Source organism: Egretta garzetta, unplaced genomic scaffold (genome assembly GCF_000687185.1).
Source record: "Egretta garzetta isolate BGI_Z169 unplaced genomic scaffold, ASM68718v1 scaffold118, whole genome shotgun sequence".
Taxonomy (NCBI): domain Eukaryota; kingdom Metazoa; phylum Chordata; class Aves; order Pelecaniformes; family Ardeidae; genus Egretta; species Egretta garzetta.
Genome location: NW_009260484.1, coordinates 2,223,221 through 2,240,944, shown reverse-complemented (window position 1 = coordinate 2,240,944; position 17,724 = coordinate 2,223,221). Strand labels below are relative to the sequence as shown.

At 36.9% G+C, this 17,724-nt stretch overlaps 1 protein-coding gene across 3 annotated transcripts in view; it reads right to left on the bottom strand.

Moving 5' to 3' along the window:
• Positions 1–17,724, bottom strand: part of SIPA1L2 (signal induced proliferation associated 1 like 2) — a 118,570-nt gene that overhangs the window by 37,337 nt on the left and 63,509 nt on the right. For all 3 annotated transcript variants that reach the window (XM_035899716.1, XM_035899718.1, XM_035899717.1), the window contains exons 9-10: positions 14,618–14,892; positions 771–1,028 (exon numbers count right to left, since the gene is read on the bottom strand). In XM_035899716.1, coding sequence (XP_035755609.1) covers positions 771–1,028; positions 14,618–14,892 — 533 coding nt within the window. The remainder of the gene's footprint in view (positions 1–770; positions 1,029–14,617; positions 14,893–17,724) is intronic.

Sequence of the window (17,724 nt, the reverse complement as noted above, 5' to 3'; positions counted from 1 at the left end):
GGATTTTAGATTTTCGTATCAATTAACTATTTTCAACATGCAGTATTTTTTTCCTTAGAAAGTAGAACTACATCACCCCATGGAAAAAGGGCATAAGCAGAAATAATTGCAAACAAAAAAGGGCAGAGTTCTGCTCAAGACATATGGTTTTCCTAAATAATTCAAAGGTCAAATGTATTTACAAATTTTTAACTTTTTATCTTATGAAGAATTATGATTAAATTAGAACAGAGCTAACATTTAAGGATAACATCCCATCATTTAAGAGGTGTTACATATTCAAATCACAAGCTCTGCTTTGTTTAATGAAAAGCAAAGCAAAGCATAAGGATTGGTAATGAGTTACAGAACCCTTTGAAACTATGCCAATAGCTTGGTAATGAGATTAAATAAGTCATTTTTAAAAGGGATGAGTTAATTTTATTTACGCTCATTACTTGTTTAAATAGGATCCCAAAAGGTGGGGTACAGGATGTTGTTTAGATCAAAAAATGACAAGGTAGTTTCCCACTTTATTGATTTGGGACTAAAGGGAAAGGTTAGTGGTAGAATCATCAGTACAGCCCACTTCCATCATAAACAACAGAAGTTTCAAGTAGAGGGAATCGGACAGAGTGACTGCTCTTTAATACAACCTCAGGATTAAAATTATTGTCAAAACTCAATAAATTAAAGCTTAAAAAATGAGCATGCCAAAGTTCTAGAAAGCAGAGATATGTAAAGTAAGGCAGATGAGGAAAATGACAGGCGTTGAACGGAGAGTGTATTACCTTGCACCATCTGGCAGTTTTCTATCAAAGGAAGTGCTGCGAGGAATGGCTGTCTGAGCCTGCTGGAGAAGCTGCTGGCACTGCAGTCTGTCAGATGTTCCTAGGATTGGAGAGGCACGAGAGAGAGGCTGCCCAGCGGGAGTCGGCACCCGATGCCAAGTGGTATTCCTTCTGAAAGGGGTTTTATACTCACATGGGGTGCCTTCGCTGTCAAGTTTGTATTCCACCATGGGTATACGACAAAGTTCTGAACAACCCCTGCGGGACAAATAACAATGCTGATCAGTCTCACTGGAGGGAACAGAAAAAGAAATCTTGCATTCTACGGTCAGAAGCATATGCATATTTTTCTTCCGGATGCCTAAAGGTGTTCATACAGCATTGTACAGCCCTTCGAATGCTTCAGAGCTATCATGCCAACCAGGAAATGTAGGAAACATTTCAAAATAAAGGATTTGCTTTCCTGTGCTGAAAGGTTTTTGAACTCTCTCCTTGCTCATCAAAAAGGAGAAAATACTAAGTTTTTATAAATTAATCTGCAGCTTGAATTTCACATAATAAAAACTAGTAGAAGCAAGGCATTCAGAAGTCAGCAAACATCAAGTTCTTCTATAACAGCCTTAGTTTGTTTAAATTTCATAAACACAAATAATTTCTTAATGTACAAAACAAGTTTGTTGCTTTGCAGCAAACTAAATATTTCTTAGTGGTATTGAGAACTTTCCTTTACAATCCCACCTTATCCCCACCAAATGACAGAGCCTATACACTGCGATGCAAATGATTAAGTGGCATGTAAATATTTTTCTATTTGTTTTCAAAGTGCACTTTCTATTGTCTCTCTTCCTGGGGGTCTCTATGCCTGGAAGAGAAATGGGGAGGCAGAAGGAAGAGAAAAATCAGAAACAGTTTAGCGTACAACCTCTGCTTGAAGCTTAGAGTGCAGCATTCCCAGCAAGTGTAAACTCGGGTAGAAGCAGTGACAGTGTTCCCCAAAAGATCAGTCTGTCAGTGGGATATTTGCTGTATTTGTTTCAGAAATTAGTTAATTGAAGCTTCACACCCACTTTAAGCCAGCACTGATTATCATTGCAGATATTTTATATTCACACATACTGTCTGCATTATTTCTCTGACAGGCAGTGTGTACCAAATTAATGTCTATAAAGAAGATACCCTAAATAATTCTAATGCAACGCATAAATTTGAGGAAGAAATAGTGAAAATTTGCTTTTCTGTTTCACCTACAATTCTGCTCTATTCCTTAGCTGAGCCTTGATCAAGCTTTGCTTTTGTTGAGAACTCAACATTCACCATTTCCAACTAAATTAAAATCACCTAGAGAAAGTGTAATAGAGTGGGTGTAAAGTGTTCACGGCCTTAATCTGGAAAATGTCTTGGGACAAATGACTTAGCACAAATGTGTGGCTCAAAATAAATTGTATAGATTCTCATACATTAAATTACTGTGCCCCAAAGTTTCTGAACCAAACACTAAAAGAACATTTTCATTGTCAGTGAAAGCAGATAAAAAACAGATTAAAAAAAAAAAATAAATATATATATTATAAAAATGCTAACTATGTTATTTTGGGTTGTTGAGAAGATGCATGTGCAACTGTATCAGTTATATAGTAAATACTCTGTATATGCCCAGTCTGATCCAGCCAAATGCTCCAGGCTGCTCAATTTTGTGGTGCTAAACAGGCAAATTGTTTATCCTGTAGCCTTAAATCTCAGTCCCTGCTGGCACTCAAACATAAGAAAAAGGTAAATAACAAACTATAAAATATGGAGGACAAAGCATTAAGAGTGGAGATTAGTAGCCAGTGTAGGGTAGAAGACACCACGATGAAGACCAGCGCTGAAGAGGGGTCACTAGAATACTCCAAAGCAGAACCCAGAATTCCTAGTTCTTTAAGGTTACGCTGTGATCAGAAATATCTGTATTAAACTCAGCAGTAAAATTTGACATGAGTAAACTCTGCTGACAAAGCATAGCTGGATATGCTGGAATTTCTTTTATTTGTTTATTTTTTAAAAAATCTAAAGCATCATGCTAAAACTGTACATCAGAAGAACACTGTTGCAAGCTTAAGAACTCAGAAGGTAAAAAATTTCAAAATTATTTCTGTTGCACATGTAACTTTACTGTCCTCTGTCTGTGGAGTAAAATAATATAATTTCTCTGTTGTTTTTAGCAAAGAGCTCTTTATCTCATTCCATGCACATAAAAGACAGCATTCATTAAAGAGATATTACTCAATATATAACTAGCATTATGTTTTAGTATGTCAGATATTCAGTTGCATTTTTCTGTACTGATTTGTAATAAGAAATTATTTGATGGCTGCATACTTTCACTGTGTATAAAACTCATTTCTTTCCAGCTCCTCTTATCTCCCAATATCAGAGAATTTCACAAGAATGATTTTCTGGTTGTAGCTTCCTGATGGAGGTAAGAAGACCCTAATAGTCTCCTCCCACAAACAAGGAACAAAATTACAGAGAAACCAATGCTATACAATTATCAATTAATTTCAGAAGGTCAACTTGATATATCTATAGCTTTCACCCTGCCCCCAAAATGCCACATTTGTTCACACCACCACTTCAAACTACCTCAGTTCATTTATCTGTTTTTAAAAATTGTTTCATACATCTAAAAACCACAAAACATATTGGGTTCTTAGAATGATGAACACCATGGAAAGGCTGAGTTAAGCAAATTGCATAGAATTGCACAAATATTTCTACTGCAGAAGAATACACACATAGAATACATTTCTCCAGTGCAATATTCAACTGCTTGTATCCCAAGACCATTCTTCTCTTCATGAAGTTCCCTGCCTCATTCATTGCCTGCAAGAAATGACACCGAGGTGTAAGAGACAATACCCTCTAGCAACGTGACCTTGATTCATTGCCAGAGCAGGTCCCTGTTATATGAATGTGGAAAGTTCTTAAAGGAAAAAATTGCCTAAGATTGATTATTCAATTAAAGACTTTCATAAAGCTTTGTATACAAAAGAAACAGAACAAAGAAAGCCCAGATGACACAGCAAGGTTAATATTAGTTCAGTGCACTGCGCAATTTTTCATGTGGCCATATATGCACAGTTTGTCATTATTTGACTGGGAAGTTGAACGATTATGTAGGCTACAATGTCAATCATCCTTCTGCTGATTTCTTAGTATTGTTTCACTCCCTTCTTCATTCCTTTAGACCTTAAGTGTTAGAAACAAACCATCACCTCCCCTCCTTTAATTATTAGGATATTGATTTCACGGTTTGTCTTGGTAATTGAGGAAGTTATAGCATGTAATTGTCATTGTATCCCTTATTAGATACTGCCCATAAAGTACTTAAAGTGCTGTAAAAATAGCCACAGGTTTTGAAGGCAAAAGGGATTGTTACTACTATTTAGTTTGACTCAGCTTGCTAACTGAATAACTAAAGCATGATAAAAAAATAGTAAACAACAGGCTTTCCCACAAAGAATGAGAATTTAAAATTTTGTAAAATTCTGTGTTTGTTTACATCCCTAAAAGGTATTCCTCTGATAAATGAGAAAATTATTCAGGGCACTGTTCCTGCAAAAAAAAAAAAATGGCTAACAAACCAAGCCTATTTCAAAACACTATAAAAATCTAACAATGTTACTTTTAAATTCAAAATAGAGACCCAACATGATTGTTGTAATTGGCGCCACAAAAATTTCCATGATTAAAATGGAACTACTTTATATGGCTTCCTTTGTCACATAGACTTTTTAATTTTGAAGTGCCAAACCAATCAATTCAACATTTATATGAAAAAGTATGCTTCTTTGCTTCACAAGCACTGCCTAAAGAACAGATACTGCAGTGTAGAGAGATATGTAAAGTCATAATTGTAGCTACCTCCAATATCAGAAACAAAGAGAATCAATTAATTCAGGCCTACAATCCAACAAGGGTCCCCACCCCCCGCCATGGATCAAACTGCAAGTTATCTTGCCTGTAAAAAAACCCAAATTAAATGCAATTTCCTATTAAATATTTAATCGGACCATTATCTAGCTTCTATTTATAATATTGTTACTTATTCCACTGGATAAAGAATATACATTGGCACTGGTATTGAATGATAGCTTTTAATTCACTTTTAATTTTAGGGTTTTAATTTTTTTTAAATTCACTTTAAAGAATATGTAAAGATGAATCTATATTTTAAGGTCTTAAAAAGATATTTAAATTTATGTTAAACAAGTATAGGATATCAAACATCTTTCCCAATTATGTTCAGTACAACATTTTGAAAAATGGACTTGTGTTATTTATCAAGTAAGTGTGACCAAGTCTTAACCACACATCAGAAATGATAGCACTTTCTGTCCTTCACTATAGTTTGGTATTAATTAAATCAATCCTTTAACACAAAGCACAGACTCCTACTAATATCTTTGGTTCAAGAGCCGTATTATCCTATAAAAAATGTGGTTAATAAAACCTACTCTGCAATTACACAGAGCATGACTCTACGATACAGCTAGTAGGTCATGACTGCATATGAAAATTTTAGAGTCCACTGTAAAAATCGGCAATATTCAAATGTTACTGCAAGGAGCATTATGTTCTGAAACAATTATCAAGCAGCCCATTAAATTTTTCAAACTATGTTAACCAAGCCATCAATATTAATTTCAGATTCCATATAAAGGTTCTGTAAAGGGCCCTGTGCAGGGCCTACATTAGGCAAGGATGCTAGTTAAACATGAATGTTAAATCTCCACAGAAAAGTTAGAAGCTTCCATACACTATGATCAGCAGTTTGGCACTTTGATAACAACAGAAAACCCTTCTTTTCAGTTATATCCTACCACTGCCAACTGCTTGGTACGACTCTGGTATTTGGACCCCAACTATCTACAGATTCAGTGTATCATGAAGGATTTGTTAGGGTAATAACAAAACTAGAATAACTGGTTACCATTTAACTTCAGTTCAATGTATCACAGATCTGAACCACTAAGGGGGATGTAGAAGTAGAGAAACATAATCATTGGTGTTTCACCAGTTGTATTGCACCAATAAATTATACCTTACTATCACCATTTCAGTTCAAAACATTTAATTTTGCTCAATAAGGAGCCTTTATCTATATTTAGCAGTACAATAAGTAGTTGCGTTCTAACTCAAATTTTGCACTTGGAAGTGATCACTTCTATTGCAGTGCATGTTTGTTCCTACCCTATAGCAATTCCCACAAGGTGTCACAATGAGACTGAGGACCCATCATGCAATCTATTAAAACCATGCAATAGAACATAGATTGATTTCACATAATTGTAGGGATATAACTGAAAAGCAGAATTTAGTAGCTTAGTTTTGCTTAGACACCCTGTGTAGTTAAATAAGACATACATACATTTCTCCTTCTCTGGCCCTCTGAAGTACCTCCTGGAGATAACCCATCGACTCCCTTGGCTCCTTATATCAACTACAGTGCAAGTCCAAGACATCTGATTAGATTCAAATGGTCTAAGAGAACTTCGGTCAAAAAGCTAAGACAAAAATTCCAAGTTCTGACATCTCAGAAACCTACTAAGAGTAGTCACACCACATCAAAAAGAGATGTCATTTGAAAAATAGTAAATCAGTTTTACTTTAAAATACTTTCCTAGCACAAATAGATGTATGCAATTGCTTATGGCAACCTCAGAGAAGGCTGCTGCCCACTTTATCATTCCTGGTTTAATGCAAGTGATAACTCTCCGGCAGTCCTTTCCCAGAGCTGCAGAGTTGAAGCTGACAATCCCTCCTTTATGAAGATACACTCATTATCCTTCTGATCGTTGTTACTATTCAGTTTTAAACAGAATCTTCGTGTCAGTGAGCTGACAAACAATTTAGAGCCCTCCTAAGAGCCTCTATGCCTGCACTGTTTATGAAAAAGACAAGAGAAACACAGACAGGAGGTTGGATGAAAGGAGCTAGTCAGGAAATAAAAGAGGAGAAAAAAACCGCAAAGCCAAGGTGTTTGGCTTACTTGTATGATCAGTAAGGCAGTAACAACCCCTGCAGTCTCTGCTGATGGAAACTAGGACACAAGCAGAGCAAGTCACATTTCCAAATCCCAGAGAATAGGAAAACAGCTACATCAAAAGACAACAATTATGGGGAATAAGGGCTTAAGAAGCTATTGGCAGTAAGGAAGAATCACTGGGAAAAACAGATGAATAGGAAATATTTTTGTGACATTAAGGAGAAAAGCCTTCTAAATTCACCATAAGATTGTAAGATGAAGAGCTGGAAAACCAATGTCTGGGATGTAAAAGTTATATTATGCTCCAACTTAAGAAATGGAAATGAAGGGTAACAGAGGACAAATGAAGTAGAGGGAACAGCACCAAATGGAGATCTAAGTCTTTGAGCTCTGAAGGGACTGAGTTCAGAACGAATCGTGATTTTGAAGTAGTCTTTAAGATACTGGAGAGACAAGATTAGAAATAAGACCACACATGAGGAAATACAGGAAAACACAAATGATGCTCCTGAAAGAAAACCAAGTAGGATATGCTTCCTAGAGAGGTTATGCAGTCTCCATCCCTGGAGCTTTTGAATCCCTGACTGGATAAAGCCCTGAATAACCTGGCTTCACCTCACAGCTGACTCCATTTTGAGCGGGAGGTTGAAGCAGATAAAACCCTGCTGTCCTTTCCAACCTGAGTTATCCTATGATTCCATGAACCCAAAAGGTTTTCAACAAGGTAAAGATCAAATCACTTGCAGTTTCTGCAGAAATGTTGTGCATTCCAACCCAGACATAACAAAAATGGATCCTAAAAAAAATGTTTATTTAATAGCTGATATATATAGGCCAAGTTATTTACAATGAAAAACTTCTTTGCTGACCCAGAATTGAGTAGGCAATATATTAAGCTTCAAAATTCCCAAACCCATGTAGTTCTCCTGAGTTTTTTCAATCATGTTGAATAATAGAGAGAAGAAGAAATAAAAATAACCCCTCTGGAACTCCTATTTACATCTCTACATAGAGACAAACAGATGGTTGGCATTTTTGGTTTTTTCCTCTTGACTTTAACAACTGTACACATAACAAACTTTAGCAACTATAACTCCTGCTATGAGTTCACTCATAACTAAATGTAAGAAAAACTCAAAGACTTTTTACTTGAATGAGAAATACGATAAGCATCAGAGAATTGTTTTCAAATTTGTAACTTTTAGTTTACAGTCCTCTTACTAGGCTACTTCTGGGTGGACACCATACGTTACATAAATTGCCTAGATTTTCCTTTGTTTTAATGCAAATCAAAATTGAGAAGATGCTAGTATACTAAAGTTTCAGCTTCCCAAGGATTATAGTAACGCCACACACTTAGCCTTACTCTCTCAAGTACAATGGACTTAAGGAAAGATGTTAAAATGCAAATTGTATACACTGGCAAAGGCCAAGTTTATACATCCTTTTCTTTGAAAACTATATTGGGAAGAAAAAAGCTCCAAAGAATTTAAAAAAAGTGACAGAAAACAACTTTTAATTTTTTTAAACAACAAAAAAGTCTTTTATGCAGAAGAAAACCATGATGTTTTGGTTATTTAGAGAAGAAACAAAGCACATGGTGCCTGACATGTTAAAAATAGGGAAGAGGGCAGCCCATACTTATGCCAAAGGCAGGAGGAGCAGCAGGGGAAGTGCCACAGGGAAGGGGAGCACCAAAAGGTCTCACTGTGGCATCGACCTCCTATTAGGCTGCACCTTGAATACTGAGTTCAGTTTTGGGCCCCTCACTACAAGAAAGACGTTGCGTTGCTGGAACATGTCCAGAGGAGAGCAACAAAGCTGGGAGACCTGATTGCCCTCTACAACTGCCTGACAGGAGGCTGTAGTGAGGTGGGGGTCGGCCTCTTCTCCCTGGTAACGGATGATAGGACGAGGGGATTTGGTCTGAAGTTGCGCCAGGGCAGGTTTAGGCTAGACATTAGGAAAAATTTCTTCACAGAAAGGGTTGTCAGGCTCTAGAATGGGCTGCCCAGGGAGGTGGTCGAGTCCCCATCCCTGGAGGTATTTAAAAGACAGGTAGATGAGGTGCTTAGGGACATGGTTTAGTGGTGGGATGGCAGGGTTAGGTTAATGGTTGGACTTGATGATCTTAAAGGTCTTTTCCAACCTAGACGATTCTATGATTCTATGACTTGCGCTTAAGATATAACAGCCGAGGTTAAAATCTTTGGTGCTAACTGGAGTTCTGACAGAGTTCGTTTTTGCCAAGAGTCTCCATCAGGCCAAGTCACAGTGCATATGTTTCACTACTTGAATCTAATAATGTTATAAGAAGTACAGTAATTCTGACAGTAAAGAAAGTTAAGCATTTTCTACCATTTTATTTTTTGTTGGATACAGAGGATTACCTTTTGCAAGTGATATGGCTTCCAATGAGTATCATTACATTTTCTTAGTGCTAGTTCTTTCAGTTTCTTCTAAAAAAAAATCATAAACTAGTTTCCTGGTATTTGCAGCCTTCTTAGTATAGTAGCAGGAGTGGTAATTAAAAGTAGAATTTGGATGTACCAAAGCCTTTACAACCAAAAGTTCAGTTTCAGGTTTTTCTGCTTTAACCCACCTCAAGTGTTGTTAGTCTGGCAGTATCCTACCAGGAATTCTAGACCTGACTTCTTTCTAGCTCAGAAAGCTTAATTTTAAAAAAAGAAGGAAAAACCAACAAAAAACCTGAAGGCCCTATGAACCAGCCCATCAGCTTAAGGCAAACACCCTTGGAGAAGATTTGAACCCTTCTACTTCCTAAAAACATTTTTCCAAACATTCTATACTCTGCTGGTTATCTGTTACTTAAAAAAACCCCTAAAGCTCAATTGTCTAGTAAGATCACAATCATTTAAGAGGAACAGGCATGAGGACTGGAAAAATACACAGTCATGGCACTTATTTTATTTGTTAGAGTTTGCAAAGTTCAAGAGAATAAAACAACCTCAAAACAAATGCAGTAGTACTTAACAACAGCCCACAGGCTGTTTCAGTCATAGTTACTAAAATATTTCCATGTTCAAAATTATCTACAACAGCAGGAAAAAAGTCTGTTACTTGTTCAGACCAACACATGGAAACTACTGCTACAGCTCTTACAGTAGTTGTACTTGAGCTTCTGTTTCTCACCCATCCCTGGAAATTTTGCTTAAAGTTTTGTTCGTTTTCTAAACTTCCTAGAAACCGTTTCTTAAGCAGTTCTTAAGCAGCCTCCTTTTATACATGGTAGTTGAACTAACACAGACTGATAAGTTTCAGTGTAGTGAGTAAGATTCTAGCAGAATCTACACTTTAAAATGGATTTAGAAGTACTTGAATTCCTTGATTGGATTTGACTGATTAAGGATATAGTGTCCTTGAGCATTACTGTGACACCCCCAGTGACAGGAAATCAGAATGAACATCATTATTCTCCTGTTAAAATGTGTATAATTCTAGCACTGCATTGCAGGACTGAGTAATACTGACAACAACAAAAGAAGAAATCAACAGTTCTGAAGGAAAAGACATAGCATAGAAAGAAGTATGACACAAGATACTTATTCAGATCTGGATACACTTACCAGCATGTTCTAATACTGCTTTGTAATTTAAAGAATTTATGTTTTAAATAGCAATTTCTTCTTTCTGTCTAAATATCAGCCTGGTACCATGCAAATAATTATGATTTCTAAATTTGTGCATGATTATTTAATTGCTGGAGCAAACTGAAAACAGCAGGAGCTTTGTCTCAAGTTCATTAATTTTACAGGATAGTAAATGAAAGGCCTTATTCCATGATTGCTTTTGCATATACTGCTATCAAGACTATAGGTAGAGGGATCTACATTAAGTAATGGAACACATTTATTGAGCAGAATTTTCCTCTGTAACATTCCTTTGTAAGCACCTTCAACATTCCAAATAATTTATTTTCATGCTGAAATAAATTAATACAAGACAGTTCACAGTAAAAAATAAATTCATTGTTCATAGTTCATTGCTAATATTCCCAGTGTATGCACACTTACACCTTGGTTTTCTTTTAAAATATAAAGGTCTGATGGACTGAGGATGATTTGTGGGTAAGCTAACATAGGAAAAAAATCAAGTTAAGAACTTGATTAACGATCTCCACTTCAGCTGATATTTTTCCAAGGGACTGGGACTGCTTTGGAAACACCCTTGCACACTTGAAACTCATTTTCATTTGAAGGGTATAATTCCCAAGACACTCCATGGCACTCATGTCCAATCTGTGTAAACTCACTTCAGAATTTGATCCCAGCAAGGAACCAGTGCTAATAAGCAACCTAATAAGAAAGTCCTCATTGCTTCGTATTCTTCAAACCCAGACCACAGAGCTAAGCAGGAGCTACTCTTTCACACAGTGGCAATCAGCTGATTATCTCAGCACATGGAAGACAGGCATTAATAAAATGATACATGGGGATTTTTCATGAAACTATGAATTATTTTTTCACTAAAATTGTATTTATATTCTTGTAAATGTATGTCAATTTTTAACACAACTGATTCATGTAGAAACTAAGATGAATGTGTTTTTATATTTATGCACTGTGGACAAAAACCTAGTGGCTGAACTTGAAACCCCAGATTATGGCATTAAAGTAAAATTTTTTTATGAACTACCAATATCTACCCTGAAAAATAAGGATGAAATACAGAGAAAAAAACCTTAACTGCCAGATGATCATATGCTCTGTAGGATGAGTCAAACTTTCAAGGCACTTATTTCAGCCTCCGAATCTACTGTTCTACATATGTCAGATAGACTGAAGTATCATTTCTTAGAAGAAGATCTCTAAAACCAGCTGTGAATGAAAGCAACGATTATTGGAGCATACATGTGAAACTTTCTCCCGCTTTTGAATCAGTATTCTTCTAGACATGTGCAGCACATGGATCAAGGATTGATGGACCCCCAACTTTGCAGGAAATATCTGTATGTCTGTTTTGAGTGTTATCTGATAATTATTAGAGCTACTTGACAGTAAAAAAGTTCTCTCCTGATGAGCTGGCACACCTGCCTTAACTGTTGCTCGCAGATACATGTTGGAAATCACTCAGAGACCTGATTCTATCCTATCTAGCCACGCGTGGATTCTCCCACGACAGTGACATTTCTTGTCAAATGAAGGTGAAATGGATTCTAGTTCTCCAGATACTCCCATTTTACATCCAGAACTACTGCCTGTAAATTTCTGGGTAAATCTGATACCAGAGTACAAGAGAGACATGAACATACTGGAGCAAGTCCAGCAAAGGGCTACAAAGATGATGAAGGGATCAGAGCATCTGAAACACAAGGAGAGGCTGAGAGTGCCTGTTCAGCCTGGGAATGAGAAGGCTTAGGAGGGATCTTATCAATGTGTATAAATACCTGAGGGGGTCATGGGGAGAAAAGATGAGAGAGTAAGACTCTTCAGAGTTGTATCCGGTAAAAGCACAGGAGACAAGGTGCACAAATTGAAATACAGGAAATTCCATTTAAGTATAAGTGAAAACACTTATTACTGCAAGGATTATCAAACACTGGAACCAAAGTTGTGGAGTCTCCATCCTTGGAGATATTCAAAACCCTGTGAACATGTCCCTGAGCAACCTGCTCTAGTTGACCTTGCTTTGAGCAATGGGGATGGACTCAACAATCTTCAGAGGTCCCTTCCAACCTCAGCTATTCTCTGTTTCTATGATTCTGCAAGATAAGACATTGCAGATGGCTAAGACAAGCAACTGAGCAGGAGACAGGGAGACAGATTTGCACAAGTTTTAACTAGTAGGTAGCTGTGACAGACTATCTTATTTCTCCAAACCTCTGCTAATTTATGCCTTTCTGCCTTCTCTTCGTTCCCCTGCTCATTAATATAATTTACAAACAACATCATAGGTCATGTTTGTCAACTGAAACTCTCAGTCTTGTCACCTGATACCTATATTGCTTTCTGTCTACTCTGTTTAGATTATAAACATTGAGAAAAGGCAAGCTCAAAACTCTCTGGACAACGGATCCCTTTCAAATTGGACAATCAAAATCATTAATCATGTTTTGGGGATATAAGGGGGAAAATGAGGAGCTTTCTGTTTCAGTAAGAAGTTGGTATTTGAGAAAAAGAGGCATTAATGAATATTTCTTTTTTACACTAGAGGCTGAAAGGAACTTGAACATAAATGTTTCGGTGTTTTTTGTATTTTAGAATAGAAACATAGTTTTTTAAAAAATCATTTTCTTAGTAATTAGCACACAGTTTTAAAAACGAAAAAAATTTATAAACAAGAACAGTTTTTGCAGATCTTTCCCAGTTTGGTGGCACTCAGTTAAAACTCCTCCTACACATAGACTGAGCGCCATGTATCACACACTGATTTGGGATTTTAACGTTTTACTTCTAAAAATGTATCAAAGAAGATATAAACAATTCATACAGTATGTATTTTTCCATCAGGGCTATAAAATACTCGCTTTTACCTTCAGCATAATAGGATCGGCTCATTAGGCTTATATTCTGTAAACAGCTTGGAAATGTATACCAAACAAGTCAGTTAAAATTCATACCCAGAAGCAGATGGTGAGAATAGCAAAGCTAAGCAAAGAGAGGCTTAATTGCAAATTCTATCCAACTAAGCAAAATGGTGATATTCTACATTCACAGGCATTTTCTTCAGAAAGAAACCCAATGCATCGACATGCAGGTTGAGGTAGGGGAGGGCACTTCTGTGTCATTCATCAGGCCAATGACTACTTGGAGAATTGCCATCAATTAAACAGTATTTGTGTACAGTTGGCACCGATTTCATAGTGCTGCATGCTACGTAAAATTTTATGGCTTGTTGTCTTGCCAAAAGCCATATATCTAATGTTTTTTCTGTTAAATTAAAAATCAACAAGAGATTTAAAGTTGGCCTTCTACAAGAAGACAAGTAATTCAATTTACTCTGATACAGTTCTCATTTAGGATGAGCCAAATTAACAGTTCCTAGACAAGGTAGTTGAGAAACAACGTCACTTTATTGTAAAGTTTTAATTTTTCCCTACTTCTTCACCTCATAATATTCAAAAATTGAGATAAGAGGAAAAATCTTTTTGTCACCAAAAAAGGAACACTGACAAGAGAAAATTGCATTTCACCTTTGAAAACAATGGTACAGTCACTATAATCCTCTTTCTTACAGTCTTCCTCAGTGTGTGAGCATTTACTTCATGTTGTAGCAAGATTTCTTTGCTTTAACTGATGACTTCATTGATGTAATTCACTATTTAATATGACTAAATTAGGCATCTGTAGAAAGTGAGAAGGACTCTAATACTTGGTACCAAGTATGTCCAGACCCAGTATTTCAGTATTTTTGTAAAAAAGTCAGCATAAGAAAAAAAAAAAGTATTTTTCAACAGTCAGGAGTCAGAGAAACGTCAAAGACAGACAAGATGCAGTTTTCAGAGAAGGATTCCCAATTTTCAAATTTAGTGTTAAAATATAAAATTCTCCTGCAGAAGAAAAGAAGTCACATCAGCTTTCATAAGAACTCAAGTCATGATGCACTAAAGTTTACTTCTTACTCTTTCAAAGGCATATGAAAGTTAATTTCCCTTTAAATTTCTTACAGGATCCCATTTTATTTTCTATTATAAGCCAATAGGGATTTTGGGGAAAAGATTGCTTTAAGAGCCTCAATAATATTACCACCAAAAATTCTATGAGAGACAATATCCATTTCCTGAGGCATCGTTTAAGCAGTAGCAGAGAAAAAAACCCAAACAGATACATATGTCACACTGAGAACTGTTGCTTGTTACCTTCTAGGTGCTCCATCCTCATGTGGTTGAATAATCACCACTTTTACTGTCACCGATGTGCGTAAGAGGTCAATCATTTGTTCATGAGTCAAAGTTGCCACAGCCACTTTACAGATCTCAACCAGGCGGCTCCCTTGCCGTAGGCCTGCCTTCCATGCAAAACCAAAAGGCTCCACATCTGCCACTATCCCTTCAAAGTTCACGTGGAATCCAAGTTGGCCCAACCCATTCCTCCGAAGGGTCATTTCCGTGGTTTCACATCCTCTGGTCACTATCTAGAGAAGTATCAGATTGTTATGCTGTTGTCAGGGCACTCACTTCTTTGGACACACAAACAGATCTGTTTTCAAACACTATAAAGTCATGTATGGCTTGACATGAAATATCTTTAATATACTAATATTAACAATTATTTTAACATTTGTGGTTGACTGAAGGTTTCTGCATAAAACAAAATTAACAAAACATTTCACAACGCTAAAAATCTTACATCCCCAGAGCAAGCAGCTGACCCGTGTAAAGTTCCTTCCCCCTTTCCCAACATCAACACAGCACCACTTATATCTTATGGAAAACTTAACAGTTGCTTTAGTTTCAAAACAAAAAGCAAGCAAAATGCTGTCCTGTCAGTTACTTCATCCTTGTTGCCTGACTGACTGCAGGTGTGCAGGCATTTTTTCTTCAGTATTAGACAGTATTAAACTTGAGATATAACATGAACCAAATTGAGTGAAATGCTTCAGTTCTAGCAGCTTTTCTTCCTCAAGAACATAGCAATGAAGATAATTTTGACTTATTTTGCCTTGTAGTCAGATTCCTAACTACCTTTATCTCCAGATGTGGACATCACTAAAATGGGATAAGAGTTTTCGTGTTATTGCGAAATTTAGAAACAAAAAAATTGCTTTCTTCATATTCAATGACAAGTAATTCTCTCATTATAGAGTAGCCAAAATCCTTCAAATTCAGACTTTGCTAAGCAGGCTCATTCCTATATACTATGTAACAAGTCCTCAACAGTTTTGCCCAGTAAAAAATAATACAATAGCATGTATGCTGGGATACTGCACCAGGCTCAGAAGACCAAATTCTAGTCCACATGACAAGGTAAGTTTGTGAGTTACCCTAACATTCCCTTCTGTCAGTGTCACAAAAGCAGTCTGTGTTTCAGCTCCACTAGTACAATTAGAACAAAAACTTAACCACTTTGAAACAACATTATCAAAAGTCTTTGTTCATAATGCATAGCATTCAAAGATCTCACAGTGCTTTGTAACACTCCCGGCAAGACAAATATCTGTCCTTTAAAGATGCACATGTTAAGATACAGATCAAGGGATCTTCCCAAGGTCACGCTGCATTAAGAGTGCTTCCACAGCGCACCTTGCTCTGCAAAGGTGTTCAACACTGTGTATGGTTGCTTTTAACGTGCATTACAAAGATACACACATTATTCAACTTTTGGCATCTAATTTAAGGTGCTTACGTTAGGAGGCTAGTGTCCTGTATAGTCAGTTGTATAGGGTAGGTCTTTGCAAAGGTTTAAGCTTTAGCTTAATTCAGGAGGCTATTTTGGAAGAGTCATTCTCCACCTCCATTATCTATTTGAGCCAGAATCTGGGCAGCCTAGCTCACTAGTTTATTGTGTGCTCCCCACAGAAGTGTGGCCCAGCCTAATGCAGGGCTGCATGGCGAGGGCGCGGGACTGTGCAGCTGGGAAGATATGAATACTGTGGCTGGGGGAAGCTGCCACGAAACCACTCCTTTCACTACCCAAGTAAGATGCAGTTGACTAGGTGGAGTTTCATGGGAGGTTTAAACTGATCTAAGACCCTATTACCACTACAGTGTCCCTTGTATCACATTAGCCCTTATGCAGCCATGCAGACAGATGAGAGAGATGATACAGCTTAAAAACAGGGTGCTTTTTAAAATAGTGTTCCAAAGGGGTGGCAGGCAGGGAATGGATGGGACTGTCCCCTTCACTGGCAACTATTATGAAAGTACATCTCCATCATCAACAAAGGAATTTAACACATAGCAAATATTATGCTGTATTAATATTGTAGGAAAATGCAGTAATGTACTTCCATAGCTTCCTTTTTACGCCTCCTGTTTAGAAGGCTAAAGTTTAAACTTAAAGTCCTCCTCTATGTTTTGTCCAAGTCTGTTACAAAGTCAGGGATGAGAGGCCTAACTTCTTACTCCCTTCCCAATCCAATGGCTGACTGGGAAAACTTTGTAGTATTTGTGTACCTTATGCCTGTGACTTGGTTGGTGACTTAAAGTCTCAGTTTCTGGTACCTTAATAAGTTTTAAAGCCCTATAGTGCCTTTATAGGATGGATATCTGTCACTCAGCAGAAGAAATTAGAACTTGCACACATGAGAACAAAGTGCCAAAAAAACATGAGTTATTTTAAGTTTGCTGATCTGAGGGAGCTGGTCCATGCTCATGCTTTTAACCTGTGATAAACTCAAGGTAATGAAATACAGTTAGCCCTCATTCATTAAGGGCTAACCTTCATTGAGCTGTGAAACATTGGAGAAAGATCTTGCAAGGATCTGACAGTCTGAGAATCATTGCCTGGCAAATTTAAACTGCAGCACTTTGACTTCATAAACTTTCCAGTTATTTCTGAAGATGTAGGCTTCAAAGTTAAAATGTGAAGTCATTCTTTAGGTGTCCAGAATGTACTGGACGTTTTGGTACAAAATCATGTTCTGGGTCTTCCTATCAAAAAAAAGCAGCCATTTCCTTTGTCATTACTGAGCTCTGAGTTTTTGACATCTTTCTGTTGTGTTTGTAACTGTGCTTATAGTATTAGAACTATACCGCATGCTCAAAGCACTAAGCTTTAACTCTCTTTTTTCCAGCTCTGAGGTTCATCTTCAATCATGACTAATTTTCAATGAGACTTTCAAAATTTACAAACTAGATAAGTGAAAATGAAAATTTCAGCTCTTCATTAGTTTCACTACACTTCTGTCACAAGTTTCTAAAATATATACAATACTTAGTCATGCAGTGAAAAGAAGGACATGCTATTAGAATCAGGAGGCCAGCTGAGGGATGGAATTTTATCCTTACAAAACTACACAATATTA